The 21,177-nt window shown below is 44.1% G+C and overlaps 1 protein-coding gene across 9 annotated transcripts in view; it reads left to right on the plus strand.

The window, feature by feature from the left end:
- elavl4 (ELAV like neuron-specific RNA binding protein 4) overlaps window positions 1-21,177 on the plus strand; it is a 77,327-nt gene that overhangs the window by 16,407 nt on the left and 39,743 nt on the right. For 5 of the 9 annotated variants that reach the window (XM_024004062.2, XM_070447582.1, XM_024004060.2 and 2 more), the window contains one exon: window positions 20,921-21,007. The exons of 1 other annotated variant lie outside the window; for it this stretch is intronic. In XM_024004062.2, the coding sequence (XP_023859830.1) occupies window positions 20,921-21,007 (87 nt within the window). Of the gene's footprint in view, window positions 1-7,188; window positions 7,568-8,585; window positions 8,834-20,920; window positions 21,008-21,177 lie in introns of those variants that run through there. 3 more of the 9 variants (XM_070447585.1, XM_070447584.1, XM_070447587.1) reach the window with 3 other exon arrangements.

The following is a 21,177-nucleotide window of genomic DNA, read 5'->3' on the forward strand; positions in this document are numbered from 1 at the left end:
TAAACTAGGTCACCCCCATGTCACGCCCTGACCCACTTCACCATAGAGAACAATGGCTCTATATGGTCAGGGCGTGACAGTACCCCCCCCCCCCCCCCAAAGGTGCGGACTCCGGCAGCAAAACTGAAACCAAATAGGGAGGGTGGGTGGGGTGATTATGTCAGCGTGGCGGCTCTAGTGCGGGACGAAGTACCCACTCATCCAGCGGTCTCCAGCATCGGGGGCGCTTCTGGTGCGGGACGAAGAAACCCGCTCAACTCGCGGATCCACCATCTTTGGTGTGGCTCTGTGGCGCGGCCGAAGAACCTTGCTCATCCCGCGGATCCAGCCATGGACCCAGGCTGAACACTGTGCCTAGACTGGATCTCGATGCGAGGAAGGCTCCTGCCATGGAGCGGGACTGGACGCCGTGTCTGGATGGGCATCGGCGCAGAGGAGAGCTCCTGTCATGGAGCTGGACTGGACGCCGTTTTAAGGACTGGGCATCGGCTGCATGGGAAGGCATCCGCCATATTGGAGCGGACTGAGACGCTGTGGCCTGACTGGGCACAACAAGAGAAGTACTGACCTTGGAGCTGGACTGGACGCCCGTGCTCAGACCGTTGACGCGTCGCAGGAGGTTCGGACCTTGGACCGTCGTGTTGGAGGTTCCTGAACTGGGGACCGTCGCCGAAGCTCTGGACTGGGAACCGTCGCCGGAAGCTGCTGGACTGGGACCGCCGCCGGTAAGCTCTGGACTGGGAACCGCCGCCGGAAGCTCTGGACTGGGAACCCGCCGGAAGCTTCTGGACTGGGAACCGTCCGCCGGAAGCTCTGGACTGGGAACCGTCGCCGGAAAGCTCTGGACTGGGAACCGTCGCCGGAAGCTCTGACTGGGAACGCGTCGCCGATACAGCTGCTGGACTGGGAACCTCGCGGAAGCTCTGGACTGGGGATCGTCGCAGGAAGCCTGGTGCGTGGGACCGGCACTGGTGGTACCGGACTGGTGACACGCACCTCAGGGCGAGCGCAAGGAGCAGGCACAGGACGCACCGGACTGGGAAGGCGCACTGGAGGCCTAGTGCGTGGAGCCGGGACAGGTGGCGCCAGACTGGTGACACGCACTTCAGGGCGAGTGCGGGGAGCAGGCACAGGACGTACCGGACTGGGGACACGCACTTCAGGGAGAGTGCGAGGAACAGGCACAGGACACACCAGACTGGGGACACGCACTTCAGGGCGAGTGCGGGGAGCAGGCACAAGACGTACCTGACTGGGAAGGCGTACTTGAAGGAGAGTGTGAGGAGCAGGCACAGGATGTACCGGACTGGGGACACGCACTTCAGGGAGAGTGCGAGGAACAGGCACAGGACACACCAGACTGGGGACACGCACTTCAGGGAGAGTGCGAGGAGGAGACACATGACGTACCAGACTGGAGAGGTTCACTTGAGGCCAGAAGCGTGGAACCGGCACAGGTTGCACCAGACTGCTAAACGGATCCTCTGGTCGGATGTTGAGCAGAACACACTTGCACAACATCTCTCTCATCTCACTCTCTCCCAACTTCGCCATTGCCTCCCTGACAGTCTCTGGCTCTTCCCTCTGCTCAGTCGCCAGCTCCCTGTGCCCCCCCCCCCCAAAAAAACTTGGGGTTGTCCTTGGGCTTTCTGTAGCCGCGAACCCTGTCGTCGTTGCTGTCCTCCATTATCTCTTTCCGATGTCCAGAAATCCTTCACCTGGTGAACACGCTGCTTGGTCCTGTTTTGATGGAATATTCTGTCACGTTGGCTGGAATAAATATCGGACCAAGGCGCAGCGGATGTTGAGTTCCACATAATTTAATGAATGAAGTTAAACTTAGCAAAGACAAAAACAAATAAACAATAAACTAACAACGAACCGTGACTACAGAGATGCTACGTGCACTAACTCAAAACAATATCTCATAAACACAGGTGGGAAAAACAGCTACTTAAATATGATCCCCAATTAGAGACAACGACTATCAGCTGCCTCTAATTGGGATTCATACAAATCACCAACATAGAAAATAAACTAGAACACCACATAGAAATAAATAAACTAGATCACCCCCAGTCACGCATGACATCAGGGCGTGGCATTTCCTTAGTTCACGGTTATTGTTAATCATTGTCGGTTACATGATTATATGATTATTGTGCCAGCCCTACACACATACATAGTGTATATAAAGAGTCAAAGCCCAAGGGAGGTAAACCTTCCTGCCCAGCAACTCCAGTGACTAGATCTGAAATCTCCCAGCATGGGTGGCATCCTATTTAGAATCTCTCAAACAGCTCACTCCATCTGTCTTCAGGCAGCCAACCTCCCCCATCTGACAACACCGGAAAGAGCAATATGTAGCACTGCTTTAAGACCCCATTCACTCTCATCCATCACATTCTACAGTATTTATTAAAACAACGTAAGAAAATAATTTGGTGAAACAAAGCAATTACAATAGAGGATATTAAGGATATTTTAAATATTTTGAGTTATTGAGGATGTCGTGCATAGATAAGAATCTTCTTCCTGGAGCGCCGTTACTGCGTACCTTTTATTTCAATAGTTAAAGTTCTCTGTCATCAAAAATAAAAATGATTGTTTTTCATCTGTGTTATGTTCTGATATTTACAGCCAAGAATTAAAAGGTGGTAATAAAAGCATGGTGCCAGAAAGAATATTAAAGTCAGTGAGGCAGAGAATTATTTCCCAAGCTTGCACAGAATGCAATGAATTCTAAAAGGTCAAGTCGGAAGAATAAAAGCGATAGAAAACCTAGTCTAGTATTAATTGCAGGTTTCTAGACTGGGAAGCATTGCACCAGAAAACTCCTGAAACAAATAGGCAGTTGGTATGTGATATTGTGCCTGGCAGTAAGGGATAGCGGAAGATACCACACATAATACAATTACTCCAGCAAACACATCCATTCGGGAAACACCCGAGTCCTGTTGATTCCTAATTGAGGGTGGCAAGGCTTTAGCCGTAGCTTTAATTAATGCTCATTAGTATTTCAAGCACATTGTTGTGCATGGCATTAGTACTCAGTGAGGTAGACGGGCCAGAGGTGCAGTGGGGAGATTGGAGAGCTTCAAAGCTCTTCCTAGCAGTTTCTCAATGTGGGGAAATTATGTGCCCTGTGAAAGTTGACCAACGTTATTGGCCTCTTCTCATTGTCACTATGCATGTAAATACTGTATATGGATATTATACAGTATACTACTACTGTACATGTACAAATATACATACAGTGCATACATATTACGTGCAGATATAGTATGTATAGCATGCATTCATAAAGAAAACACATACATTGTCTACTTTACATATTGAGAAATGAACATTTGAGTCATTCCAAGCCCATGTCCACACCAAAAAACTCCTGAAAATGTTTTGGGCATATTATGGATTAGGCTAACAGTGCTGCAGCGTTTTGTTGGCTGTCAAGAGCTCTGTGTGATTTGCCATCAGCGCTCGTTCAGCTGGAGATTGGTGAACTCAGCCAGAGGTTAATGGACTTACTCAAGTTAGTCTGCCTGCCATGAGAGCCACCTCCTCCTAATTGAATAAAAGAGGACTAGCTAGATGTCTGGAATAAAACAATGTACTGTACTGACGCAGTGTTGAACAATGGATAAAATAGCCCTACTGCTGCCTAACACACAGGCAAATGCTGTAACAAAACATTGGGCAGTAACAAAACAACCACGGAGCAAAGTGTAAAATATTGTGCCATGTCAACTAAATGAATTAGCGTATGCAGGTGCTTGCTCTCCTTGTCGCTGAGTCTGGGGCCAGCTAGGGTAAATCTGGTATTTTATGGCCTCTCTGGTCACTGCAGCTCTCATACCAAAAGCTATTCTAATCAAATCAGACTATCCCCAAGAGGATGTGGCTGCTAGATTAAGGTAGATGAGGTATAGAACATACTGTATACAATATGCATTGTTATTGTATCTAGAATACTGTATAAAATATGCATTGTTATTTTATCATTGTAAAATCTAGTTATGAATTATTGTGTGGCCTACATCAAATCGTAGCTGTGTGTTGGAGGCCACATTGAATACATTTATGGAGGCATTCTCATAATGCAAAGGTGGCATTACTGAAGTTTATGTTTGAGATGTGGCATGTACTGTAGTTAACTTGTGCAGGGTAGGATTGACAGGACTGCAGTAGTACAGGGATGTCAAATGTTCAGGCTGCTGCACAGACACTATGGAGGCTCTAGTCTAGAGCGGTCCGGTTACATTGTTTTTGAGAAAAAATGTTAACTCTCAAATATGTCATTGTTGCAATAGTTTGTGAGTAGGCAACATATAATCATGTTAAATCATTTTATATTGCGCTAATTTTCCTAATGTGGACAGTTTGTGTTACTACCTCACACTGGCCCAAAGGCCGGCAGATGGTGATGTTGAGTGGTTTCATCTTACCGTCCAAAGGGAATGCATGCAGCTGGCTATACACTCGTATCCCCCACGGACCAGTTCGTACATAAAACATTCTCCATTCAGGCTGCAAAGGCTTCGATTTCCTCCTGAACTAGATTTAATGGCGACAAGGCGGGGAAAATATGAATACATTCTTTATGAAACACCATTTTCCACCACCATGCTAGAGTGACTAATGATGGAGAGGCTATACGGACACACCTGGTGCCCAAATTGCTGACGTATGTCACACAGCGAGAGTAGAGTGGAGACGAACGGATTTGGTTTAGTCAGTAATTTGTCCTGATGAGCCCTTCCCAGCTAGCTAGTTAATAGATGTGGCTAGAAACTTCAGCGAGAATTAGACACTTGTCTGTCGAAGTTGGGACTTTCTGTCTCAAACGTTTGCCCCTTATTCAATTTATTTCAGCGTGATATCGATAACACTGATTCATCAAAAAAAGTGTATATATACACAGAACAAAATATAAACGCAACAATTTAAAGGATTTTACTGAATTAAAGTTCATATAAGGAAATCAGTCAATTGAAATAGATTGATTATGCCCTAATCTATGAATTTCACATGACTGGACAGGGGTGCAGCCATGTGAGGGCATAGGCCCACCCACTGGGGAGCCAGGCCCAGCCAATCAGAATGAGTTTTTCCTCACAAGAGGCCTTTATTACAGACAGAAATACACTATATATACAAAAATATGTGGACAACATTCAAATTTGTGGATTCAGCTATTTCAGCCACATCTGTTGCTGACAGGTGTATAAAATCGAGCACAGTCATGCAATCTCCATAGACACACATTGGCAGTAGAATGGCCTTACTGAAGAGCTCAGACTTTCAACGTGGCACCGCCATAGGATGCCACCTTTCCAACAAATCAGTTTGTCACATTTCAGCCCTGCTAGAGCTGCCCCGGTCAACTGTAAGTGCTGTTATTGTGAAGAGGAAACGTCTAACGACTCAGCCGCGAAGTGGTAAGCCACACAAGCTCACAGAACCGGACCACCGAGTGCTGAAGTGCCTAGCGCATAAAAATTGTCTGTCCTTGGTTGCAACACTCACTACCGAGTTCCAAACTGCCTCTGGAAGCAACGTCAGCACACAAACTGTTTGTCGAGCTTCATGAAATGTGTTTCCATGGCCGAGCAGCCACACACAAGCCTTAGATCATCATGTGCTAAGCGTCGGCTGGAGTGGTGTAAAGCTCGCCACCATTGGAATCTGGAGCAGTGGAAATGCGTTCTCTGGGGTGATTAATCACGCTTCACCATCTGGAAGTCAGACTAATGAATCGGGGTTTGGCTGATGCCAGGAGAACGCTACCTGCCCGAATGCACAGTGCCAACTGTAAAGTTTGGTGGAGGAGAAATAATGGTCTGGGGCTATTTTTCATGGTCGAGCTTGGACCCTTAATTCCAGTTCAGAAATCTTAATGCTACAGCATACAATGACATTCTAGACGATTCTGTGCTTCCAAATTTGTGGCAACAGTTTGGCCCTTTCCTGTTTCAGCATGACAATGACCCTGTGCACAAAGCGAGGTCCATACAGAAATGGTTTGTTGAGATCGGTGTGGAACAACCTGACTGGCCTGGACAGAGCCCTGACCTCGACCCCATCAAACACCTTTTGGGTGAACTGGAACGCCGACTGCGAGCCAGGCCTAGTTGCTCAACATCAGTTTCCGACCTCACTAATGCTCTTGTGGCTGAATGGAAGCAAGTCCCCGCAGCAATGTTCCAACATCTAGGGGAAAGCCTTCCCAGAAGAGTGGAAGCTGTTACAGCTGCAAAGGGGGACAAACTCCATATCAATGCCCATGATTTTTGGAATGAGATGTTCGACGTGCAGGTGTCCACATACATTTGATCATGTAGTGTACTCCTGTTTCTGCATATTGGTTATTCATTTGGACACTTTAAAACTGTGTTTTTACATTGGGCTATTTATCAAAATGTATTGTCAACAGGAAGCAACTACAGCATTATTTTCAACTTCAGTTTTAGGAATACAAATTTAACTTTCAACATTAATTTCCGATGGTATTGTACTTAAATCAGGTAAAAACTGCTGAATGAGTCCAAAATCGTGCTGTGATTTATTTATTTGGGTGATATAGCAGAAATCACCTAAACGGGTTGGCCCTGCCTAGTGGTAGGCTTATAGGTATGGGATGTGATGCATCCCCTACCCAGGTACAAAAGTCCTCCCACCAGAGCACTACAACCACAGAGCTGTAATTATTGATGGTGCTTGCGTGCAGCTGTGAAGGGAAGCACATGTGGTTGAAGCTCACAGAAAAGACAGGAGGGAGCAGGGGGTATAGAGTGGCGAGCAGGGGCAAGGCTGTAACATGAACAAAATCATCAACATCAAAAGGGCAGATATACTACTGTGTAATGCCATGCAGAGGAACGATTACGCTACTGTACTTCTCTATACAATGTTTATGGTGCTAGGTCTCCATCCATGTAGGCTACAAAACCTCATCGCACCGTGTGTGGGGGTTCGAGGTGGTTATTGGCTACCTTGCTCCATGTTACAACTGCCAATTAACTTCTCTCCCTTCGCTTGGAGGTGAGATGAATACTGTAGATGTTGTAGTGCGTAATATAAATAGCATCTTACGTCGGTACCATCGCCCCCCGTAGTTCCCTGCTGCTCCGTCTATAGCCCTCCTCCAACACTCTCCTCCACTAGCGCACCACCCCTTCCCCGCTCTATCGCAGCCAATGAGATTCTAAACCATACAGACTGAATAACTCATAAATGGTTTGAAGGAAAAGGGTTGCTTGCATTAGCTGTTTCCTTTCAGTGAAGACTTACCCTTTTAGTTTTGTTTTATTTTTTGGGACCGTTTCTTTTCTCCGACGCTCCCGAAGAGATTTCCACCCACGGCTCGCCTCTGACACGCTGCACACACAGCAGGCTCACGTTCATCCACTCACACGCGCCTTCTTTATCCGATTGTCATTGGGACCACGCGCGCCCAGCACTAGGATCGACTCCTTTAGCAACCGATTTTCTTTATCCACACGAAGACTAAATAGTTGCTGCCCTCCTTTCGCTTTATCCTCCTCAACCTGAAACAAGAATGGTCATGGTGAGTAGGGAACAATTTGTTTAGCCTATGCTAAGGCATCTGTCTTATAAGCTATATCTATCTTATTATTTGTCTACATTTAATGAACTGCTTTGAGTCACCGTCATCATTGCACCTCTGCAGCAGTAGCCTAGCCAGGTGATACACTTCCGAATGGGGTTTGTGTTTGAATCCGTAGTGAGCCTATCCCAATTTTTTGGGGCGCTTTGTTGTTTCTAGATGTGTCGCTCCTGCAGGTGTGTGTGTGTGTGTGTGAGAGATTTACAGTTTGACGTGAGTATAGAATACAACTTTATTTTCCATCCAGGATGGACATTTTTCTTTGGATTTACCTTATATTAAAACGATCACACACATACATTCTCACATCACACACTTCTAAAAGTCAGACCGTTATATTGCATACACTAAAAACAGAGGACACTGATACATTCATTCACTCACAATGCACTGTTAAAATAGATAGCTATATGCATATCAGTAGTAGCCTGTGTTAACTAATAACTAAGCCAGCCTTGGGTTAACAGCCTATTTTTTTTTATAACTGCAACTTAAAATTAGGCTATATAACATTTGTATTTTGAATTTGTTTTAGCAATATCTAATGATATGTTTCATGAATTGTAAATGACATACGTTTTAACTGGATTCCCATCCTTATTTGAATAAGATACATGCAACAAATATGAGCACATATGAATGTATACAAACTAGCGTAGTGTATATTTGCAGACTTAATCATGCATGCAGTAATAGCTAATTTATATACATAGTGCTGTTCAGGCATCCTATTACCATAGTGCCTGAGGGTGCAATCACTCTTTGTGCTCACTCAAGCAAAGACCTTAGCAGCGATTGATTGCTTTGCTGGTACCAAAAAGCTTTTCTTTGCCAAGCGCTCCTTGCATCTGTGAGGCTACCAGAGTGAATGTGTTAACTTTGTGGAGGAGTGGGCTGGAAAGACAGGCGCAGGAGCCAGTGAGAATGCTGCAGCACACGCTTCCAGAAAGAGGGGAGCTCTGACCTCACAGATGAGGAGGAGACCGGGGAGGGGGCTGCAGCCCAGAGCTCACGTTGAAGCCTTTTACATTCTCACCAAGCCGCTCTGGAAGAAGGGAATGCCTGCTTTCACAATCCGCCTACTGTCTGACCATCACAGAGAGAGAAAGCAAGAGAGAGAGCTCCAAGTGAGGGGGAAATTTGCTCAGGCGCTGGGGAGAGAAAACAGCTGCCGGCTCACAAATGGAGTGGAATGGGTTTAAAATGGTAAGGAGGCTGCAGCCTGCCAGCTGCTTGTTGTGTCCTTGCATCCATCCGACAGCCTGCAGCAGTAGCACCATGCCTCACTCAGTGTGCCTTCCTTCCCTAACAGTTAATGTGGTGTTATTCATCCAGTTTTGGGAGAAGGCGATGGGTATAGTCATTGCTATGAGAGGAAAAGCATGGAGGCGAGGGGCAGTGGAGAGGTTTCGGGGATCGACACCCATTTTACGACCAAGAAGTGGTGCGTGAATCTCCTGTCCTCCCTGTAGGTTTGCCCAATCGTAAACTATTCATGTTACCTGTGCACAGCAAACGTAAAGTACATTGTTTTATCTGATATTTTGCCTGCATGATATTGTTCATGATGTTGTTCATTGTAAATTGTTGATTGTACTTTTGTAGGTTTGGTATATTCATGTTTTATAGTGCACATTTTTGGTAGGTTTTATTTTTGTAATGTTTGACAGTGTATGTACTGCAGGCCTACAGTTGTGAATAGCGTTTGTGAATGTGTAGTGTATCAGAGGGAGATAGGTTTATGTAGAAATAGAGTGTGTGTGTGTGTGTGTGTGTGTGTGTGTGTGTGTGTGTGTGTGTGTGTGTGTGTGTGTGTGTGTGTGTGTGTGTGTGTGTGTGTGTGTGTGTGTGTGTGTGTGTGTGTGTGTGTGTGTGTGTGTGTGTGTGTGTGTGTGTGTAATATGCATGCCTGCATTGGTGTACATTTCCCCTCACTTAGACAGGTTTTTAAAGAATCGCCTGTGCCTCCTCTGATTCTGCCTCTGACACTGCTGGTAGCGCTTGTCTGTGCTGCATGGTGGATGTTTGTGCATCCATTGTTGACAAAGGGCTCAGAGTCACTTCCTCCCCGGGCTGTCCCCCGGCTGGTGGGAGGCAGTGCCTGCCAGGGACTCAGTTTAACTCTGATCCATCCACAACAACAACATACAGCCAAGTGGCAGGGCTGACTAACCAAATCAACAAACAAATATTTTTGTAAAACCTTTCTGCATTCACAGAGGCTGTTTTCCCTGACTTCTACATTTCCATAGTCATATCAAACATTATTTTACTGTATGCTGTTAATAATAAGCTGAATAAAATGTTCAAATGGCATTATACTGCTTTTAAAATGTTGCCCCTGTCACAAAGGGAATTTGCCAGCTTCCATATTAGCATCTTGAATGTGGGAAGCATTATTCATTTTTCGAAGAGAATATTTGATAGTTTGTGTGTGGGCTTTTCCGTGCAATCAAAATGCTAATTGAAAAGAAAGCAATTCCCAACCATGGTGACACCGATAGCACCCTGTCTCCCTGACTGCTCTCTGTAGCGTAGTGATGGAGGGACATGCCAGTAACTCCGTGCTAAAAGAGGGAGGCGGGGGCGTTGGGAGTGTTAGAAGGAAGGAGAGAGAGGGGGGGGGAGATATCTAACGTTAGTGTTTACGGTGTGGAACTGAGCGCGCTCCTCATCGAGCAGCACTCTGCTGTCTGTCAGTGGGGCTCTAACACTGGGCAGTGTCACCACACTTCTACTGCCCTCCATTAGAGTTACAACACTCAGGGTGCAATCTTTACTATCCAGCACCAAGGTTATATATCAATGCTAATAAGTAGAGATACTCAGATTAATATAAAGTAGGGTTTTGTGAGCAGCTGGATGGTATGCCACAGACTGGTGTGGGTAAAGGAGGGGGCTGCTGACCTCAGTGGGAGAACTGGGGGTGAGTAAAGAGCTGTGGATGGTGTGGTTCAGAAGGTGGGAGAGTTTGCACTTGACGGTGCTAACACGCATAACAGTGGAGTGTCAACGGGGCTCTCAGATTCTCACAGTTGGACAGGGAGTGCGAGAGGGTAAAGAGACAAATAATAATCATATTTTATAAGATCAGGTTGTGTTCTCTTTGCTTAGGCTACCATTGTTGTGAAGAGAAATCATTCTAAAACGGAGTATTGCCTCAAACAGCGATAGGATCTATAGGTGAGGCAAGGTCCTCCTGGAAGAATACAATTATTTATTTATACCTGAATCAAGTAATGGTGAAGGAGGTATAAGTATGGGTGTAAGAACAGTATTAAAGCTAGTAGAGGTTCTGCTGAACAACCGTGGTGGTGGTTTGTGGTGATTAAATTAGCTTGCTCCGCCTTAGATTCTGTGCCCTTGAGAGTAGTGCTCTTGAGAATAGTGTACTCAAATCAAACATGTAAAGGTAAAGTTCAGCTTGCTGAGTGCTGTTTCTATCCATCCAATCAGGTATGAAATATCATGGTTACATTTGTATACATGTAACAATGGGATGTATTTGAAAGGATTAGAAAGGATAGTTGCATGATAAACAGTAACATATTGGCTGCAATATAATACTGAATAGGAAATAAACAGGTAAAACATAGTTTTTTGTCATGGATGTCTTGTAGTTAATGTATTGTATCCTATGCTGTGCAGATGCAGTTGTTCATAGAGTTGAAAAGAAGTACAACTGACAAGTGTCCAGATGTAGATAGACAAATGAGAGCTGGATTAACTAGTAGACAAATTAAGAGAGGAGTGAGGCTGACTAAAATGGACAGTGGAATACTTTGCCATTACTCAACAGGGCAGTTTACTTCTACCCATCTGTAATCAGTGCATAATATCAATATTCAGTACCATCCCTATCATAGAGGCATCTAACCATTAATTACAGAAATATAACTGACCACATGCCTCGCCCTTAGATCTGAATCAATCTGTAGAACCGTTGAATAGCCAGATGTGGACAAATAAACACCCCGCAGCTCTCCAATGTTTTGTGTGAGATGTGATCGTGTTGTTGCTGTTGACATGCTACCGTGCCTAAGAGAGGACTTGGACTGTCTCCAGTCCCTGAGCAGTGTGGGTAATTATTCACATGCAACTCCCAGCAGAAATGCCACATGGTCATGTTGGTGTCCTCTCAATCATTTATCTCCTGCCTGCTTCCAGTCAGGCATAGTCACTAACATGGCAGTATCTTAATCAAAGTGGTGATTTGTTAAATAATTGCATGTTTTGATTATTTATGCCCTGAAGGGGGATCTATAGTAATTCATTTGGATTGAGATTTAAAGCAGGATGATAAATCACATATAGTAGAACATTTGCTTTGTAAAGTAGATTCACATTTTAATTTCAAACTTACGCCATAAATGTCTCTCGTTTATAATTGATTCAAAAAAGCTTTTTGTTTTATTGATAACACTATGCATTTCAATGAATTGGAAAGCAAGGAAATTATAACATAGTTGAATCCCATAAGCATTAATAAGTCTCCCTATAAATGTTTTGGTGTTATCAATATTACTAATGTAAGCAAGAAAAACACTCATTTTCAACATAACTTAGCCTATACTCAGACAAAAACAGTAGGGACTAATGAGCTAATGCCCATTTGAATAAGCCGCTCTGAACCATTGTCTCAAATATATGGCTTTGTTATTAAATATTCCTTTTGTGTGAAGACTAAACATACATGAATATCAACAAAACGGTTTAGTTAAAAATGTAATAGGCCTCCACAGTGATATTTTTGATTTATTAATTTTAATTTCCCCTTTAGAAAGGAGAGATGAAGGAATTCAGCTGTGAGGGGGAACTGACTTCACAAATACAAGCCTAATTCCTTTGGCGGAAATTGAAAGTACCACAGACAGACAATAATCAGCTACAAATTCTTAGCGCAAACAACCCAGTAGCAAACACAGGGTCATGCTCTTGTTGTTTGTTGCTCCTGCTTTTCTGAGTAAATATACTAAAGGAAAGTAAGGAAATAGATAGATATTAATATATCCTCTCTATATCTCTGTTCATTCAAAGATGGAAGTAGAACGCTGACTTCCATATTTCTACTCTTCTCTTTCTTCATCCTCCTCTGTATTCTGTGTGTTTTAGTATTCATACATACTTTTGGATTTGAGTGGCAGTTACTCCTGAGACTGTGCCCAAACCGCACACTCCTCTGATCTACATTTTGCATCCCAGGAAAAGGAGAAACGAAAGCAGCAGCAGCAGTAGGCTTGGTATCGTTAGCAGTTGCTCCGACTCGTTGTTCAACGTTGCCAAGTAAAGTGGCCAGTTACTGTGATGATAAAGGACGTTTCAAGGTCATCCCTCCAACAGGGGATTTTCTTCACAGCCTGGAAGGCATCAAACATTTATATTTCTGTTGCCAGATGAATTATACATTTAACATACAACATAACAACATGCAACAAAATGGCACTGCTGGTTGGATTACAAACAGACACATTAGGCCTATCGCTTCCCTACATCTTTACACACAGTCTGCACCATCAAATCCTAGTACTGTAAATATAAACAGGGGGAAATATTCTGTTTCTACTTGCTGTAGGTCAAAAGAAAGAAAGGGGAGGAGGATTAAGAATGAGATGGAAGGAGGAAGGAAGTACATTTCCTAGTCAGATCTACCCACAGACCCGTAGCGGACAGGGTACCCACAGACCCGTAGAGGACAGGGTACCCACAGACCCGTAGAGGACAGGGTACCCACAGACCCGTAGAGGACAGGGTACCCACAGACGGCTAGAAGGACAGAGTATCCACAGACCCGTAGAGGGACAGGGTACCCACAGACCCGTAGAGGACAGGGTACCCACAGACCCGTAGGGACAGGGTACCACAGACCGTAGAGACAGGGTACCCACAGACCCGAGAGGACAGGGTACCCACAGACCCGTAGAGGACAGGGTACCCACAGACCGTAGCGGAACAGGGTACCCACAGACCCGTAGAGGAGCAGTAGTATCCACAGACCCGTAGAGGACAGGGTACCCACAGACCCGTAGAGGACAGGGTACCCACAGACCCGTAGAGGACAGGGTACCCACAGACCCACAGACCCGTAGAGGACAGGGTACCCACAGACAAGGGGTCAGGATGGTGGAGCTGACAGAAGCTTCCTCAATCCCTATTGAGAACATAAAAGCGTTACTGCCTAAAAGTATATGGTTCATACCTTTATCTTTCTATCGCTGTCAAAAGCTGAGGCAAGCATGAGGGCGATGAGATTTGATCACTAGGTCGTTCCACCTCAAAAAGCACAAGAAAGAGGATTTCAACACCCACCATCTCAGATTGTTCTAAAATCGTTTCTGTAGTTCATAACAGATACAATTAGCATTCCTGAAACCTCATTTTATTTAATTTGAGAAATTAAGCTAATTGCACCCCCCCCCCCAAAATACATATTTGAATCCTATAAATTAGAATGTCCAATTTGGGTGCAATCAATTAGCTTAATTTATCTGAGATAAAATAAAATGCCAACAAAATAATGCTTCAGGAATGCCAATCATACCTGTTTCTAACTAAAGACACAATTTCAGAACAATCTGAGATGGTGAGTGTCGTGGCTATCTGAAATGACATGGAACAATTCCACTGCCATCAGAGGTTTTCTCATCTGGGAAAGGGATTCATCCTGTCAATGCCTATACCAGTGTTTCCCCAACTCTATTCTGGGGACCCCAAGGGGTGCAAGTTTTGTTTTTTGCCCTAGAACTACACAGCTGATTCAAAGAATCAAAGCTTGATGATTAGTTAATTTTTTGAATCAACTGTGTAGTGCTAGGGCAAAAACTAAAATGTGCACCCCTTGGGGTCCCCAGGACCAAGTTTGAAAAACGCTGGCCTATTCCCTTCATATCAACTGTAAAACGTTCGCCTCAAACTAGATGGAAATATTAATTTTACTACAGATATCTATCAAGACAGATAAACATTTGAAGCAATTAACAGAACCATCAAGTTGGGATCCAGAGAGATAGATGTGTACAATCTGCTATCTTCCAAATACATGTCTCCCCGGCATGCTATTGATATAAAACTCCATTCCAGAATTTTCCATGGAAATAGCCCTATATTTTCTGGCACATACTATATGAACATAGATAGTCTCCTGTGGGCATTTTCAATTACACTGTACCACGGCAGAAGGAGATTAATCTTCTATTTTGAATGCATGCCACATTTTATGGTTTAGTTGATATGCTGAGGGGTAATCTTAGCTGTGAGTATACATTTAGGCTTTGTCTTCTCACTGCAGCAGAAGCTAAATTTGAGTAGATTTTTTAAATATTGAAATCTGTTTCCAATTTTCTAATGACCTAATATGCTCCAAGTTGTATATTATATCACAAAAAAATGGAGGATTAGTTTACAGATGCACTTTTTTTAATATGAAATTACTCATAATAGAGCTTGTATAGTATGATTAGTACCAGTACAATTAAATGTACTGCACATGGATAGATATAACAATGGATGCTAATACAGAACATACTGTACATTAAACTGTCATACAAGGAATTATATTGAATGAATCTGTCTCTCCTGCTCTTCTCAAATAATGTATTAACTGTCTCCATCCAGGTGCTTGCTTTTCCGTATAAGAATGACAGGTTGTCCTTTCGTCTTGCAGCTATTTGATTATATGAGCTCCAGTTCAGATCCTAATCAATAACCAAATTATCTCCTAGCAATGTACTGTTTCATATAGGCCTTGGAATGAAGCCCTGTGCAACGGCTGGTGTCTGTGTGATTTAGCTTCCGGTGTGAGCTGCAAGGCCCCTGACTGTCAGGAGAAGGCAGGCACACATTCTGGTCATTGGAGACACACAAGCAGGCAGGCAGGCAGGCAGGCAGCCTGGGAAGCAGCTGATGGGGCAGCAGAGATCATGGGCAGTGATTAGATTAGGAGGAGCCTTGCTCTGCTCTGGCTGGGCCTCTCTGTGTGTGTGTGTGTGTGTGTGTGTGTGTGTGTGTGTGTGTGTGTGTGTGTGTGTGTGTGTGTGTGTGTGTGTGTGTGTGTGTGTGTGTGTGTGTGTGTGTGTGTGTGTGTGTGTGTGTGTGTGTGTGTGTGTGTGTGTGTGTGTGTGTGTGTGTGTGTGTGTGTGTGTGTGTGTGTGTGTGTGTGTGTTTGTGTGTGTGTGTGTGGTTTTGTGTGTGTGTGTGTGTGTGTTTTGTGTGTGTGTGTGTGTGTGTGTGTGCAGGGAGCCTGGGACTCTTCCTCTCCCTCTCTGTCTTATAGGCAGGCAGACAAGGCTTTGCCCTAATGCAGCTTAATTTCTGGTCTTTTACCTACAGGCTATTTGTACATCTATACCTGTTTTACCCAAGCAAATATGACTCATCCTAGCTTCAAATCAGCATTAATTAAAAGAACAATCAGGGGATGGTGTTTAGGCATGTGCAAAGGTTTGATGAACTAGAATCCAATGTACATTAGTTCATTCTAATTTGAACAAAAAAATGTAAATATTTAATTACAACTAGGCTGGGGTTTTTACATATAATTTCTATTTTAGACCTTACGAGCAAGGAGAGGAGCTTATTGTTGGTCAGGAACATTGATGCCTGCACAGGTGCAGTGATCTGACACCTGGTGCTGATGCAGTGGAACCATGGCTTCTACACTGGCTAAAAACAACCTCAAGATGGTAATGAGCTTTCACTTAAAATACGAACTAATACAAACCAAGGCTGCATTGTACTGTAGTCACCTTCATTCAGAAGTATCCCACTTCTGTAGATGAGGGTCCAATCATGTAGTAGTGATAGAGTGGCGCGGGTGCGTGCATAGTGAGGGGTGACAGTGTATTGACCCTGTCGTTGGGAATCAGCCTTAGGACTGGGGTTAGCAGACATGGGTGGTATTTTTTTCTCTCTCTCTCCTTTAGTTAAACTGTATTAAATGAAATAATGTAATCTGTCATGAAGACTTAATAACCTATTAAGGGAACATTAATATCCCACATGAGCGGTATGATTAGACGACTGCACATGTAGTATTGATGTTTAGTCAGTGATGAGGCTGTGAGGCCCTCTGAGTGGACCACTGTGTTCAGAGTTCAGTCTCAGCTGGCCTTTTGCAGCCTGTGGATATCACAGCTCCTCTCCCCATGCTGGCTCATGGGCAGGACCTCCAGAGGCCCCTGGGCCCAGGGCTGGGGCCGAACACGTACGCCTAGGGTACAGGGTACGGCCAAGCTGCCAGGCAGGTGGCCAGGAGTTCTCACACCACTTCAGGGGAGGGGAGGATAACACAGGTCAGTGGAGCCACACAAATTGAAGTGTCATCTCAGAATCAAGATGCTCACCAATTTTCTGCTTCCATGCATTGGTGCAGAGTTGGGATTTAGCCAATGTACAAATGGCTTGAGTCCACCTAGAGTTTGGCAGTGGCAGTAGACTGCAGCCCGTAGGTCCCTATGGTCACTGTCCGTGGGCTGCTCATTCTCTAGACTAAGGCAGTTTACAACTCCAATGCCACGAAAACAAATCAGGAAAAAGCTCACTGCAGAGAAGCTAGATTACATTTTGATTGAATTCAGGCCTAATTATAATTCAGTTGTGTAGGAAAAAGTTTCATGCTCTCCCAATGTTTCCCTTCTAGTGGTTATTAAGTGGTCTTTGTTTGCAATTTGAACTTTCCTGAAAGTAGTCTGGTGGACGTTTACTTGTGCTTTAGTGTTTGCTTTTTTAAAAGATAAGTTGTTTTTCCAATTACCATCAGAGCTGGGAAGAAGGAGAGGGTGATTTAAGATGCTAGCAGAAAGCTTTAACAGCCAGTGAGTTAGAGTGAGAAGTCCATTTGATGCACATGGTGCTTTCAGAAGTGGAGAGTAACACAGACAGACTTAGCTGTCGGATCTGAGATTTAGCCCATGGTCAAAGAATGTCAGGCTATGACCTTCTAGAAGCAGACCTTGGATGCATTTCATATTTATTGTATAACCAGTGTATATTTTAAGTTTGTTTTGAGGATACATTCTGAGATTTATATAAGTGTCTACAGTTGGACAATATAATAGAGAATTAATGAAATTGAAACAATGTAAGACTGATGTCTCCAAGGTAGTCTGAGATTAGACTAGATGTAGCTGTGATATTTAAAGAGCTTGACTCTGCTGCAGACATCTGCAATTAATAGCGGCACGTTGCCTTCTCATCTCCTGACCTTTGACCCTAGAGAGTGTACGTAGATTACTCAGTGGAGAGGCCAAGAGAGGGTTCTGGGAAAGTTCTATCGATCCTATAAAACAGTGGACATCATAAGGGGAAAAAGTCAAGCAAAGTGAAATGAAAAATTGCTTACATACAGCACTGAAACATTTATTATTCTGAGTCACACAGAGAAGGGAAGAAAAAAAATCAATTTGGCAAAGTAGATGCGAATCGATGTTGGTGGAGTCAGGCGGGTGCGGCGCAAGGTATTCCAGATTACTTTCCTGATTGATCCGACCCAGCTTCCGTCTGACCTGCAGGATGACTGGAGAGGCAACAAAAAATAAAAAGATGGAGAAAAAAAATCTATAGCATGGAGGGAACTTCACTGACCTGGAGTTAAGATACAAAAATCATATTAATGTGTCTGAATCGCTTTGATAACTCAAGTTCCCTCTTACTCTGAAGCACTTTGAGGAGTTGGTGCATGCTGGGGTTTCAATGGTTGAGTTTGTGACCTACCCTCTCCTTGAAATGAGCATTTCAATTGATCGAGGACACTATGACCTTTCACTGTATTAGTGTACTTGTTAGAGGACAGAATTACAGAATACTTTACTGTACGATGGACAACCCTTTGATTAAAAAATATGAAATATTTAACAGATTGGATTTCATTCCGTGTTTTATGATTGAACATGTCCATGTAAACAGGAAAATCTAAAAGGATAATTTTACTGATAGTCTAATGAGTCAGTGTATAATATCCTGTTGGGGTCATCCCCTGTTCTAGCATATAGGAGAATGCTGGGATGTGGCGAGACATTGAAATCACAAACAACCATCCAACTGACCTCCATTTTGTGCCAGGCGCTATCAGTTCAATTATACTACTGCCGCATTCTGATCCACTGCAGTGTCTCCTCTCCGCATCCATCCCAGCAAAGTCACGGGAAATTGATTGTCTAAGCTCGTTTGGGCAGGGGAGGTCTGCCTGGCAGTAAAGTGGCGCTTTTACAGTGTCACCGTGGCAGAGGAGAGGCTTCTGGTCATGTGAGATTTGCTAGATGACGCAGGCTGCGGAGGGAGATAATGTCCTCTGTGGGCAGTTATAACATTTTCTACATGACTGCCATACCAGACACACACCGCTCACCTCAGGAGCTCAAGGAGATGGGGAGCCCTCACAGGGTGTCAAATATTTGACACACTAGAGAGTATATTGATTATATAATAACTCTGTCTAATGTCTGCTGCGCACAACCAAAATGTATTCCCTGAATAATTGAAATTGTACCCATGAGCGATTGCTCATCTGTTGTTGTTTTTTTAACGTAATTGCACTGTCCCTTCATTTGAATATTATTTGAGATGTTATCAGGAAGTGTGTGTGTGTGTGTTCATACTGGAGAGAGGCAGACAGACATAGAAAGAGGGAGAGAATCATTATTAGTGGCTGTATTGATACACTTGGCTGCATATCTGTTATGGTACTGGTTATAAAACAATAGAATGTAGATTTCAGCTACCATACGCCTTTATCTAATACCCACTAAAATCTCTCAATATTTCAGCAACTGTATGCTTGCTTGGAAATTGGTTTTAGAATAGATATTTGTTTGCATAGAGTTAATATTGTAGCTACAGTATGTAAATACAAAATGAACACAAACTACCCTTTTGCTGCAATACTACCCACAACCTCTCAGTAGAGTGGGTAGTACATCATTTGCTAAAATGTTTTGGAAACCATAGCCAATGTTTAGTCCTACACCTGCTTGCTGCTTTTCACCATGTTTTGGGACCCCATTTGAACATGCTGCATATTATGCTTACTTCGGCAAAATCATTCATTTTTAGACTCGCCCATTTAAAACTATCCATAGCAGTTGGGGTGAAAAATGCTTTTAATGTTTCACCTTTGTTTAACATCTCTTTTCAGGTTAGCTTTCAGAATTTTAAATGAGATTAAAACTCAATGGGAAAAAGGATGTTGCCAGTTCAATATGCCCTCTCCTTTAAAATGGACGTTGGTCCACCATGTTGGGCGACCTCTTATGTCCACTGGGTATCCAAGCCTTGGGGGCATATCTATTTAAGGCTGTCCAGCCCATGCTGGTTTCTTTGGCTAAAAATAGGGGTCTGTGTCATACCTGTATTCACTTTGACAAATCCTGTGTATATGATGGTTCAGGTTGACTCAAGCAGTGTATTGTTTCATCTGAATCCCTGTGAATGGGAAAATCTAGATCATAAGAAAAAGCTGGATCAAAATGTATATTACCATAAGTATTAATCCCCCAAAGATGAATGTGTAATACAGTGTGTTCTTTATATTCTAAAGCTGTAAGATGTTGCTATAACCTTCGGTCTTCACCTAAACTAAAACAGAGGTGGCATCTGGTAAAGGAAATGTACCCATAATGGCTCAATTTACATTCCCCAAATTATCAACCCAAACATCCTGACACACGCCGACCTGTCGGCATACACAAGCTGCCCCGACCTATTCCCCATTCCCCTCTCCAGCTGACAGTCCATTCTCATTTGGAACCCCAATAACACCCCCCAGAGGATGAATGGCCTCCTCCATCACCTGACCCTGACTGGTTACATCCCATTGCATTCCTTTACCTTCTCATCCCTCTGTCTGGGAGAGTAAATGAAGCAAGAGGTCAGCCTAAAAATCCTCTACTCCTAAATTGGCTGTTTTAGCTACTGGTATTACAGCTTCAGCGCTATATTGTGCAAAGGATGCTGCTGCCTGCAGCCCGCAGCTCATTTGAGGAGCTGTCTTTGTCACGGGGCTTGTTTACTCACCAGGAGTGAGAGGGATATCCATATCATTAATGCTACAGAGGTCACCATAGTTCCAAAGTCAGGTCTATCCTCCTCTCCCCAAATAGACCACGTCATACTCAACACCAACATTACAGTAATTGTCCCTTATCTGAATTATACCCAAGTCTCAATGAGCACTATTCCTATACAGAAACCAACCCCTACCTGGAAGGAAGCAAAGCCACCTGTGTGTTTTAGTGTGGCTGGTGACCGTAAGGCCTGTGTAGAAAAACAAGCATGTTAAATCTTGACCCTGAAACCTCCTAGGGATCGACAGAGACACAGTGGCGTCAGGCAGAACTCCCGCAGCTACAGGGCTGGGCAGAGAAGGGATTGCTGACACAGCCAAAGATGGTAAGGAGACAGCCACAAAAATGGCTTTTTACCCGACATTACCAATGGTGATGACAGTGCTGCTGAAGGAGCAGGCCTGTCTGTCTGCTAGGCCAGAGGGGAGGGGCCCTGATGCAGGCCGACCGGGCAGACACACTGCGCCAGCTACTTTTTCTGCCAACCTAATGTAC

The sequence above is a fragment of the Salvelinus sp. IW2-2015 genome, linkage group LG16 (assembly GCF_002910315.2).
Source record: "Salvelinus sp. IW2-2015 linkage group LG16, ASM291031v2, whole genome shotgun sequence".
In the NCBI taxonomy this organism is placed as follows: domain Eukaryota; kingdom Metazoa; phylum Chordata; class Actinopteri; order Salmoniformes; family Salmonidae; genus Salvelinus; species Salvelinus sp. IW2-2015.